This window comes from Pieris rapae, chromosome 2, assembly GCF_905147795.1.
Source record: "Pieris rapae chromosome 2, ilPieRapa1.1, whole genome shotgun sequence".
NCBI classification, from domain to species: Eukaryota; Metazoa; Arthropoda; class Insecta; order Lepidoptera; family Pieridae; genus Pieris; species Pieris rapae.
The window spans coordinates 8231877-8245717 of NC_059510.1; the positions used below are offsets into that span (position 1 = coordinate 8231877).

General features: G+C 31.6%; 1 protein-coding gene across 2 annotated transcripts in view; it reads right to left on the reverse strand.

Annotated features, from left to right (window-relative positions):
- Positions 1-13841, reverse strand: part of LOC111002897 (ABC transporter G family member 20) — a 44437-nt gene that overhangs the window by 4732 nt on the left and 25864 nt on the right. For both annotated transcript variants that reach the window (XM_022273180.2, XM_045634227.1), the window contains exons 8-12: positions 12782-13020; positions 11646-11889; positions 9912-10089; positions 2137-2252; positions 341-411 (exon numbers count right to left, since the gene is read on the reverse strand). In XM_022273180.2, the coding sequence (XP_022128872.1) occupies positions 341-411; positions 2137-2252; positions 9912-10089; positions 11646-11889; positions 12782-13020 (848 nt within the window). The remainder of the gene's footprint in view (positions 1-340; positions 412-2136; positions 2253-9911; positions 10090-11645; positions 11890-12781; positions 13021-13841) is intronic.

Here is a 13841-nt window from a genome sequence, read left to right on the forward strand (position 1 = left end):
AGTTTTAAATATGGAACTAACAGATATTATGATCCTTGAAATTGTTGTTTTCTGAACGATAAGCTTTATATGGAAACTTATTTACTCAAGAAAGTGACATTCGCGAAACTAGCGGAACTAATTGCAATGATGGGGTAAATAAACAGATTATATATCATCAAAACATAAATTTGTAATTAAGATTGCTATATTTACTCACTAAAACATTGCTATATTTATTTTTCAATAATAAAACAAATACTAGACCATGAAAATGTTTATAAGATCGGTTTTAATAATATTGTATGTTGTAATAAATTAAATTTAACCCCAATTATAAATATAATTAAAATTCACTTACGTAAGGATAACACCGGGTCCGGCGAAGTCTGTGAAATTTGGGACCTCCAAACCGTAAATGGGGTTATGAAACTGAAAATTAATCGAAAATAAATTACATTTTTCTGTAAACATTGTAACAGGTGGAAGGCAATAATGCTACACACATAAACATCGGTCATTAATATTTAACGTATACAGAAGTAAGGATAATATTCAGTAGTAGATAGTAGCTACTTAAAAACCACACTTTCACGTTAATTAAACTAAGGAATCTTATATAGTTGGTCTTATATAACATTTCAGACAGATAGAAATGAATTTTCTATTTCAATACCCACGCGAAATCAACAAAGTAATCAACTAATATTATTTGTTACTAAAATAACAATGCTAAAGATATCATCTTGGTTAATAATTAATTTATTCTCTCGAAGCCAAAGTAAATTCTGTGATAATTTAGAATAATATATTTATTATAAATTTATTGTTGGAACACCTGTTTTTAAAATCACATGGATAAAGCTTCTAAATCGACACACAAATTTAAACTAATATATCTAATAACTAACATTAAAATGTAATAATTAAAATATATTATTAAAAGGAGTTAGGCAAGGTTCCGAAGATACTGTCAGCAACCCCCTTTGAATTAACTACAATTATATTTTTATTGGTTTTATTCCTTATTTAAACTAGACGTAATATAAAAATTTTACGGTAATTAAATTAATTGTAAACAATGTATTAGGAATACCATAGTTTCAAAACTATCTCGTCATTAAAATAACGCTCAACTATATCACGTGCGTTTATGATGAGTACTGGTGTCTCAATCAAGGCTCACACCAAGGGAAGAAAAGACCAAACGACCAAGTAATACAAAACCCAACTCGCGAAGAAAAGTTGATAATACCGGTGTTGTTTCTGTAGTTATCTCGCTCCGCAAGGAGCAAGCGATACGAGGAGAAAGGAACTGCGGGGTACGTTAACGCAGCAAGTGTTAAGACGTTTAAGAATCTTCTTCAATGACTTTTAATATCCGTAGCGTTATTACCGTGCTTGTGACCATAGTAAATTTGTATATGGAGAAAAAAGTGCGTCCGTACACATGTCAAAAGTAAAACTTCTTTGTAAATTAATTATTACTAAGGTAAAAGCCCCAATAGATGATCAATGATCATTTACTGGTGTACTTCTGCCATGCCATGTATTTTTATATCTATATTTACTCTGTTTACACACTGTATACGTGCTTTCGCCATCTAAAATACTAAACGAATACATCAACCAATAGCGTGTTTTTTTTCTTGATCTCCCTTTCTCACTCTGTCAATTGGTCTTAATCGCTCTATCCCTTTTCTTCGACAAAAACGCTGCACATCTTCGTGACGTTTTATCCATAAATATGTTACCCTCGTGTGCCTAAATATGTTTTACTTTAAAAACATAGTAGCTAAAATGTAGCTATTAATTTTAGAAATAATAAGCAATTTTAATTAAATATACAATTTATTCTTTTCACAAAGGCGACAGCTTTATTATTTTAAAAGCAAAATCAAAATATTCGACTAATTATTAATTAAAATGACAATTTTAGCGTGGTTTTTTTAATTGTTATAATAAATACAGACGTTAATTAACACTCCTCTATAGAAAAAAATATTTTAATCTTAAATCTTTGGACACTTTTCTGTGGGTCATTCGCACGATATATTTAATTATAACTATTGCTTTTAAAATACCGTTTCAACGTTTTATTTAAATATTCAAGATTAAGATTTTTTTTAATGATTAAAAGATGTGTTAAATACTTACAGTGACAGGTATGGACAGCATCCTCTTTGGAAGATTACACACATAGGTCAGCTGTTCGGTAGCCTCCATGAACGCGAGCTGAATATCTCGCAGCAACATCCACTCGACTTGTTTATCTGTGAACACATAGGCATGTATGCATCGCAAGACAGGAAATGTTGCCAGTGGAACAAACAGATATGAGCTATATTTTTTGATTGACTCCTGTTATTATTATATCTAGACACAGCTTTGATAAGGCACTCTTATTTGATATTTACTGAAATTGCTGTTATATTAAGTAAAAAATTCTTTATTAATTTACCAATTTGTCTATGCACTAACTATAACACAAAACTTTAAATGCAATAAAGAATAGTCGTCAAATACTTATTTACTAAACACTAGGATTAGTTATTTATGTGATAGGACACATACGGACAGGACTCTAATCTGATGCTAAGTGACACCGCCGCCCATGGACACTCACATTGCCAGAAGGCTCGCAAGTGCGTTGCCGACCATTCAAAAATTGGTACGCTCACCTTCAAACGCAAGGGCGTGTGAGACTCGAACCTCGGCTTGGGTGGGGTCAATCGCCTGAAGGACAGGACGGAAGCTCACTGGAGTGAGCGAGTTCTTTGCTCTTAAGAGAAATGTTTGATACGCATGCCTCCATGGCTCAGTGGTTAATATATTTAATTTAAGATAAAAGGACATTCAGTTTCATAAAATTTACGAATTAGATAGGTGTGATAGTCAATCAAAATGCTGTGAGGTAATAGCCTTGCTTAAAATAAAAGCCACAATTCCTTAGCAATTATTCAAGATAGTTTCCGGCGAATTCCCCAGTGTGCAATAAGGAAGATTTATACTTAGATTGGTCTCTAAATGGTCTTTTGTTGGTAACACAAGTTCTACTTTCTATTGTTTTGTGAGAATTAATTTGCATCTTTTATTCAAGAAATTATATAGAAAGTGAAAAATAATATATTATTTCAACTAAAAACATTTAGCTTATATTATTAAGCTCAGTTCTGCGTTATATTAAAACAATGTGATAATGATACATTTGAATAATCTTTCACAAATAGGACAATAGACCGCGATACTCGCAAGATGTAAAATGTTCTTTGAAGTTATTGAGGCACTTCTACAAAATGTTTAACATATTATTTATTTTTAATACTTAGAATAGATTAATAGAATACCTGACTCATTAATAACCTAACGTTTATTTGTTAAAAAGATGACTGACTTATAAACAGCTTAACTTTAAAATGAAATGAAATGAAGTACCTTTTTTTATATAGAACAGGGGGCAAACGGGCAGGAGGCTCACCAGATGTTAAGTGATACCGCTGCCCATGGACACTCAATGCGAGCCCCGCGAGTGCGTTGCCGGCCATTTAAGAATTGGTACGCTCTTTCTTGAAAGACCCTTAATTTTAAATCCTACTGTTTTTAATCTGTTGAATGCTATTCCCCGTACCGTGAAAATTTGTGGAAATTTGTGAAATTCGATCTATTCCAGTCTGGATTAGATCGAATTGTTCGATTTGTCGATCGAATTGTTCGATCGAATGTTATGTGTGTTATTCCATGACAGATGATCAATACACACTAAAACCACCTATTGCACATTCAACGCGGCCGAATTCTAGAAAAACTCTAACTTTATAAAAGTGGGTAAAATTGTCTTTATAATATTAAAAACCTTTGCGTACTTTGAACGACATACTCGCCGACCCATATATTTTTTCTTTCTCGCTTCAGCGAATTTATTCCTCCTGAATATTTAACCTATCAAAGGCTGAGTGGAATGAACAAAGGCTGTGCTTTTTATTGAATATGACTTGCTATTTTCACACGAAAAGCCTCTTTTACGTCCGAGGCGATCCTTAATATTAGAACATAAAATGTAATAGATAAGGTACTAAATATCTTCTAAAATGGTGCGTTCAACTAATTGATTTATAAAAATATGTAAAATAGAATAATAATGATTATATGCCCTTAAAACATTGAAGATTCACCAGTTTGCTCACAAGAGCATGTTTCATTAAGCATATATTATTAATAATAATTTATTTCAAATTTATTTCACAGAAAAAACTTATTCTAAAAAATCTTATATCTAAGAAAAAAACATATATAATTGTAATACAATTTTAAATATTTTTTATATTTCACAATCTTATTTAAATAAGTGGATATTATTTAATATTTTTGTGGTATAAGTGATCTTGTACAATAACTTCAACCCCTTCATTAGACGTAATTTGACGCAGGTGCCAATTATGACTTCTGAAAATACCCTCAGTATTTATGTCACAAAACATAAAAATATAAATTTTCTTCTACATCCTTATATTTAGTACTGATACAGTATTTTATGGTTCTACCCTCTTGTTTATACATTACATTCTAAATCCGTTTGTTTAACAAAAGAGTTGAAGTTGTCTTTTGATTACTGTGTAAACAATTTCTTATTTATTTGTTATAGGACTGATTTGATTTCCAACAAAAAGATTTTTTTATTTAAGTAAATAGACAATATTATAGAATAACACCTTATTCATATAAAATACATCAATTGCACCATTTTTAATAAATTACACTCTTTCCAAAACGGCAAAAACCAAATTTGACAGAAAAAGATTTGCTCTCAGTTTGCATTATCTGTGATACGGATTATAGACGCTGCGGCGCTAAGCTATTATCTATAAAAAATCATAGCTGAGATAAGTGTGAACAACAATATTTATTATCCATCGTATGAATTTGACTAAGTATTTACAACGTATGAATTTTTTATATAAAAATATAATGTCTAAACACGATTGACCACAAATTTTATTTATATTTATTATAATACCTAGTCTATACTATATATACTGTCTTCAAGACTTTATCAATGTATACTATAACCCTAACTGAGGTTAATAAAGGCCTAGTGTAAACACGCTTTAGATTTTGGCATACGCTAGTCATTTAAAAGTGCACAGTCTGGTTTACATGATGTTCCTAACTAGTCTGGGTATAAATACTTTGGAGATAAAAACATTTTCTTCATTTTATTTTATTTTGGATTTTGAATTTGGAACACGTATCTTATATTCAAAACTTTTTTCGACTTTGCGCAACTTCACATATTTTTTCGTTTTCAATATAAAATGACAATATGGAATGGGGTGTTATCAAAATAGGATTGCAATTATCGCCTTTGGGTATGTAGCCATCAATCATATTCCAGACAGAAAAACTTGGTATCAGCCGTATATCGTACTATCAATAGATACAACAACACCTATCTATCTATCGAAGGCAGAAAGATCAACTACAAAGCTTGTTAATGCTGTTATAGCCAGAATTCGTCCAAACCCCATTAGGAGGAAAAAAATCTTATCGTGAGAAATAAAGATTCCCGCTAGGACTCTTTTGGTATTATAAAACTAGATCTGGAGTTCTGTGCTTATCGTCGATATACACATGCCCTAAATCAGTCATTACAATTGAAGAGATCAATCAAAACTCGATATGTTGATGAATATAAGCTACACATACATTAGATTAGACAATGTTCCATTTGCAACAACAGATTTTTAATCTCATATTTTAATTATTACCTACAATTTCTACTTTAACGGCTGCTATTATTTTCTGAGCGATATAATCACGAAGCCTTACGTTTTTTTTTCAAAGATATCGTAAAGTCTAGTTTTAGATGAAGACTATTATGAACCTTGAAAGCCTTCCTTTTTTGAGAGAAATTTCGTTTATTAAATAGGATTTTCCCTCTGTCTGAACCCTATTATCATTACAAAAGAAAATATACCGTTTCTTTATTGCGCCTTCTTACTCCCTTATCTTTATAGGACAGTAAGGTAGAAAAGCTAAAGAAAATTATTTTTTAATGTCATTCATTTTTGTGAATAGGAATTTAATTGTAATTTGTCTTATTTCTATGTAATTCATAATTTTAATACACAACATCTTAACATTTCAGGAGCTCTTCCAAATAAGTTTTTTAATTAGGTGATTATTTGTTTTATTTAATGATTTTGCGGTGGTTATATTTGGTGCTGATTAATCAATGGAATAAAAATCGAGAGGACTTAAGGAATACCAATGGCGCTAAAACCTTTAGCTTACGATTTCTGTAGCTTTCGTGATAATTCTATATCTTAATATATATAAATCTCGTGTCACAATGTTTGTCCTCAAGGGAGTCCTAAACCACTTAACCGATTATAATAAAATTCGCACATCATGTGCAGTTCGATCTAACTTGAGAGATAGGATAATTTAAATCTCAAATTATAGTCGCAATTTTATTTTATTGCAAATAATTTGTTTATTATTTGATATAATTCTAACAGATGGCGCTGTGTTAAAAGTACCAATGTTTCACATATCCTTACCTTTCACATCAGTTCTCCTACAGTTTCCCTTGAATAGATTATGACTATGTAATAATAATAAAAACTTAGCCACAGCAACGCTTGGCCGAGTCTGCTAGTATAGTTATAAAACTAAGAAAGCCTGAGTGAGCAAAAATGTACAACCTTGACTCGTACACGTTGTGACCATAATTAAACAAAGATATATTACTATGATAGATAGTGATAGTGAAGTGCGAAAATTCATCCAATATATACAAGACATATTCCTTCGAGTAGTGTAATTATTACACATACGCTATCAATCTCAGTCCTCCAATGATTTACGTCTGTATTGATCAAGAAGATTAATTACGTAGATTGATTGCTAAGAAATTGAGGCTTATCAAGGAATAATGTGTAATGTATTGTGAGAAAACAGGAAAGCGAAACAAATAAATATTCGTAAGGAGTTAGATATCGCCGGACAAATTTTCCGAGAACAATGGGAACAGAATTGTCTAATTTTACTATTCATTTACTTATATCTTTATCCTACTAACGTAAATAATATATAACAGAAACAATAATACTAAAGGTGTAGCCAATTATGGAATACATAATATATACAAAAACGAAAGGAAATAATTATTAAAAAATTTAAATACATTTAACTAAGTAATACCTAATTCGGCTGTGTGGTGGTGTGAGTGTGTGTTTGGAGTTTGGACGTTAGGGTATGTGCTTGATGATTCAAGTTATTCTTAATAAGATGATGATATGATATTTGTAATAAGAATATTCCGCGATAGCTTAAACAAGTCAAGACTTAATCACTGGCCGTTGTCCGGGCTGGGCGATATACTGACTTGACAAACTAAATCATGATAAATTCAAGACATATGTTGGAGAACCTAAATTACAAAGATAAATTGCCGTAAAACCTAAGATATATACGCATTCTCAATTTTGGCGATCTTAATTATAACTGACAGTTGGCAGGATTACTCCGTCTACCATTTAATTGCGATTTGTGAAGGCCAGCTTACGGAAAATTTAATAGAATGGCCTTATGAATACAATGGCACTAGTATGTGGTATATAGGTCAGTTTATTTTTTTATAACAATGGATTATTGGACTGGATTTTATATGCCTCTTGGTTTTTTAGAAGTGTCATTATGCCTATGTTGAAATTTCGTAATTCCATTTGTAATTATGTCTACGTATCGTTATTTTGTAATTCTATTTGTCATGTAGATTAATTCAGTAGTCCTAAACCCACCATGTCATACACTGCTGACAATACAGTGAATGCCTATTCGGTTTTCATTTGTGTATCTTAAACACTAAAGCGTAAACAATAATAGTCTAAGAATTCACCATCTAATTTCAATAAAAACATAAAAAACGAAACGCTAAAATTCGCTCGCGTTTCCTAAGCTTATTTTAGTATTACTATCGATATATATATTGCATGCAACTAAAAAATGTCATACAAAATCACTAAAAGCGGTGGCCATTTCTAACAATACATGTTGATTTTAACCGTTATTACATTACTAACTACGGAACATTTTACGTAAAATATAATTTAATCCAAAACTTCATCATAAAAAGGGTAATTTGCATACAAATTAAGTTTCCGCCATCGAGGTAATCAAATTTAGCTTGTGTTACTCAAAATTACACTTTTTTCAATGGTGTGAAGGTATAATTTTGGATATAGCCATATTCTGTGTAATGTGAAGAACGCAATTGTGACCAAATTGTATGTCCGATGCGTTTCATTAGGTTTTACAAACTACCCGTTTAACTATTTATATTTGTATATTAAAAAAATAATAGTTTTTAAAAAGGTTGTCTTATGAAATGCATCAGACAAACAATTTGGTCACAATTGTGTTATAAATGAATATGAAACTATTTGAAACTTGCGTCGCACTGGGACAACACAATCTAAAATTATTTAAACGAAATTTTTTGCTTAATAAATAAAAACAATATCAAATATTATACATATAATGATTAATTTTTCGATATTGATAATAACATCAAAAAAAATATTTGAAAGTGTTAGAACACATTTCTTCTGTTTGTTCAACACGTCTTGAATTCGATTTTCGGCTAAAAAATACTTGTTTTCGGTTAAGTTTATAGTAGGTAGGTATTAGGCGCACAACGCACCTACCTATATTATTTTTTTTGTTTGCGGAAACTGAGTCCACAAACCAAAAAACATGTACTAGGGTGGCATAATATTACAGAAGACCACCTCTTGTACGAATAAAACGAAACCGATAAATATTTTTGTATGTTTTTTTACCGCCGCCCATGGACACTTACATTGCCAGGAGACTCGCAAGTACCTTGCCGATAATGGACAACATATCTGCATCACGTCAAACAATATTTATCTGAGTCTGGACTACAACAATCGACGTTAAGGTAATGTATAGCGAACAACGGCTATTAAATTAAAACATTTCCAATATAATCTAGATCAATAAAAGTTTATAACATAAAATCCAACTAATAGCTTTTTGATAAAACTTCGAATATCATTCGAGTTTATGAATTATTCGAATATTATGTAAATCAACGAAATATTTTATTGTAACGACTGGAATCTTCTAAAATAAATTTAGTTAAATTTGTTTTAGAGTTTATATTTATGAGCGGTGAGATCGCTAAATGGTTATTGATAGCCGTTTCGTACTAGAACAATAATTAAACAGTTAAATTATCTTAATATAACTGACATCAATATTAGATAACATTTAACAACGGACTAGTTGTATTTTTTCACTGTCATTTGTATATAGGTATTACAAATATACAAATATTTATTTATATTGACAAATATATGATTTGTGAAAAAAGAATTGGCGCGCACATAATCAATAATTTGATTCAATTTTAAGATGATTTATTGATTAATATTTTCTAAAAGTTCTAGAAGGTTTATAATGTATTTATAATACTATCCGTTAGGGTAATTAAGGTAATTTTTGCCGCGCACCACGACTATGGGGCAGCAGCTGCCCGCTCAAGTATTTCCGAAACAATTTGACGAAGGATTCTTTAAGAAAAGAGCATGCCTACTGGCAATGTAAGTATCCACGGGGATACTTTGATGAAGAGAACTGCCTTCAGAAACGGTCAGGTGTGGAACGCCACAGTGGTTCATTTTTTTAAATCCGTAAGTAAGAAAAAGTTTGTTTTGATAATAACCAAATCTACGTAAATATTATTTCAATTTGAGCAAAGAATGTTAATGAAATTTCAAAAGCCAATAAAAGTATCCATATATCATCTTAATCACGAAATGTCTTTTTAATATTGCTTATTCACGTAGTAAAACACGTTTATTTTCTGCCTGTTTACTGAATTATCTTTGCTTAACCGCACTAACCTGTATCATCCATGTGTACAGTGATTTCTGAACTTTCAATGGTGTAAACGTCTGTATGCCTCGGATCTCTCATTCTATCCTGGAGACTAGTGGAGAAATTAGCAGGAAAGACAAGGACAGCTCTAGCGGCGCCTCTTTCTGCTTTTGTCATCGCTACTTCTTCGTTGGGGTAGTATATCTGAAAAAGAAAAAATGTTTGTTGAAGCTCTACAAAAGCCAGCACACCTGGTTAATAAGAGAAATTCATTTAGCCTTAAAAGAACAGTAGAATACAAAAAGATAGATAGATATGTATATATATACATATCTATCTATCTTTTTGTATATTTTTAATTCAAGCCTTCAATAGTAGTAGTGATATCAAATGAAAAAGGGATCACGGATTACTTTTCTGGTACCTATTTTATAATTCTACTGTACGTGTCTGTCACTGAACTCCCCTTAATCGGCTAGACCGATTTAAATGAATCTTTTGTATGCGGTGGAGTGGCACCCCAGATTCTTTAAATTCACAAATTAGCCCTTTCATACTTTGTTTAATTTCCTAATCGCTTGAAATATCATGCAGAAGAACGTCGGGTCCGCTATTATATATGTATATATATGTATAATAGACAACCTATTATCAACTTTGTGGCCTAAACTATAGCAAGTCGAAACGTCAAATTACGAATACATTATTAAAGACCATTTGTACCCGTTAAAGAAGTTACAAATTACTTAAATATAAAACGTTTCATTCTTAAAATGGAGAATTCAGGCCAAAATTTTCTATAGTCTAAAATTAATTCCTCACATTACACTATAATTGGTGTCGTGACTCGCCTCCACAATTTGTATAATTATACCCTTATTTAATTTTATGTTTCCGTTACCGAGAGAATACTCAGCACGATATTGTTGAATTACATTGATATTACAGGAAAATATGGTAGAAATCAAAAAAACGACGATAACATTCACTGCACGTAAATATTTGAAAAATAACTTAATCGGATTAGGCTAATTTATAATATTAACATTTCAAAAGCTTTATCTAGTTTATTGGAGCTCGCGTAAGTCATAGGCAATATTTCAAAACCTTAGTTGCCATAGCAGATAAATAAAATACTTAATTTAAAATAAAAGCAAGCTTCCTGAGGCTTCTTTGACAAAGCTCTCTTGTTAACACAAAATTTACAATAACAAATTTCGTTTCCCCATTTCTTGAAGCTTAGTACTTATACCCGCTTAGTTCGATCTGTATTTCCATTTTAAATGGCCATTACCATTATAAATTATCAACTGTTGCCTTTGCTCTTTTGCTTATTATATAATAGCGATAACTACTATACATTTCTAGACCTTTTATTTTGACATTGACAATCTTTTGGTGATAATGACATTTTATATACTACGGAATAACCATTACATATTATCAACTGTTGCCTTTGCTCTATTGATTATTATAAGCAATTAACAATTAACTATATTTTTGCGCTATTATACCGAAAATATCTAACTGTAATCAAAAGCCAGTATCGCTACGAATGTGGCCTCGGATTCCTGTATCTGGCACGTAGAGTATCAGCCTTCTGTGCCTGACACACGCCATCGACTTTTTGGCTCTGAAGCAAGTCTGTTTCCTCACGATGTTTTTTTTCACCCATCGAAGAAAGGAACCTTCCTCAAGGAAGGAATTAAGAAAGTCGTAAGTTGAATCCAGAAGGCCAACGCTGTAAATTAATGTCTTACCAAATTCGACTGCCTTTTTGAGAGAAAGTCCAGATATTGACAACTGAATCTCGTTAAATTCCACTCCCAGGTTTCAGGATCCTGTGGGCATTTATTCTTCTCGTAGTCGCATGGTACATTAGTATTGTTTGGGCCAAGTTCATAATTCACAACTGCAATTGGTAGACCCACTGGATAGTGTCCAATGGCGAGACAGAAGAGTACCATTTGGGATAGGGGAAGACCAATGATGAAGGCTAGAAGTCTGCAACAAATTGAAACAATTTTAAAAGCCGTATTGAAACTGCTTGCTCTAAGAATTATAAATTACCAAATCAAGGTTTATTACAATGTACCGAAAACATTTGAAGATCTACTAGAGTTCTAAAAACATACTACCTTTAGAAAAACATATTATTCTATTAATGATTGTAACTGAAACAGTATATTTTTTATTTGATAATTTAATAATATATTTTAATAATGTGATGACGTAGTGATAAAATCGTATAATAATTTGCTATGATGATTATTAATGTAATGAAAATACTATGTAACATGCTACCTTTTAATTATGTTAGACAAATTTGCACGCCATTATATGTATCAGTATAATATGAGAAGTTATTGTATTATATTATTGTATCATATTCTTGAAAATAAATTAGTATTCAAAGTGAAGTAAAGTGGGCATAGTCGTGGTCGAGTTGTTGTTGTAGATGATCACTACCAAATCAATTTTGTTCCATTGAAGTTTCTAGTAATAGTAGTTAGGTAGTTAATTTAAAAAACAATGGTAGCTAAAAAAATAATAGATTTCTTATAAAAAGTATGGTGTTAAATATTTATTGTCCTTGTTAGCCTCGTAAGCTTCAACATTGTGCCCGTCTTTATTTAAAGAATTCAAACCTACGAATTCCCTTGCTGTATTGCGATACTTATTCTTATACTTTTCTTTGTTATATTCCTACCTAATTGTTATTTACATTGTATATTCGCGGATGCTTTGATGTTTTGGGTTTCTTGATTGTAAGTTGCAAAAGTTGCATGGGTCTGGTTAGCGTTGTGCCTAATAGAGTTTTCAAGTAATTTTCACATGTTTTTGATTGTCTTTATTTTAGCGTGTATGATGTTTGAGAGCATAAATAAAACCTTACCCATAGTTCCTGAACAGACTCCAGAAATTTTTCCATATCAATGCCCTCATGTGGTGCCAGCTCATGGGCTTAATTCTGTCTAGACAACCGCCAGGAGCTTCATCTTCAGGCGGCAAAGCTTCTACTGGTGTTGTCAGGTCGGCGATCACACTCCTGCCCTTGCTGCTCATTGAGACATTGTCACCAAACTCTCCTGATATTTCACCTATTTCATCTTCTACATCTATGGCTGTTGGGTCCTAAAGGAGGCATAAACAAAGCTATGAAACACGTATTGTTATATGTGGTTGTTATTTGCTATTTTTTTTAATTATTGGATAGTTAGGACTATGATTTTTAAACACAGTCATCAAAGCTCCAAATATTCTGTAAAGCATTGAATGTAATAACGACGTTTTTGTATCGAATTTCGATATCGTTCTCACAATACCTGTAACACTACCCTACAAAAAGTGGACATTAAAGTTGGTATATTGAGCTACAGAGCACTAGCGTAGGCTTAGAAATGAGACTTCGATCAACGTTGCTTATGTGGACGATGCAGTCGCTAGGAAATAATTTTCAGAGTATTGGAAATTAAACTGCACTAAGTAAACAGGCGTTAAATTTATGGAAACTTTTCAGTGAAATCCCAAAATCAACCTGAACTAAGGTGCCGAAGCCATTTCAACTTTTTGAAGTAAAACATAAATTCGTAATCAACTAGAAATTATACCGTAAAATGTATCGTATATTACAGCATTTGGGATCTTTATTTCATAATGTATATTAGTATGCTTGAATGGGTTCAAAGAAAACCCACGAAAATGATCAGGTCAATCAGGATTAAATCTTATTATGAGCACTTGACCTTACTGATTTAGGAAGTAGGCGGTTAAGAGGAAATTTTATTGAAACCTATAAAATCCTCACTGGCCATAGTGGCCAGGAATTGAGAAACTCTTTATTTTAAATGAAAAAAACACATTTGAGGGGTAGTTCTTTAAAACTTAAGACCACTCAATATTTTGAGTGGGCTAAGTGGATTTGTGTTATTACACAAATTCCCTTAAGAACTTTC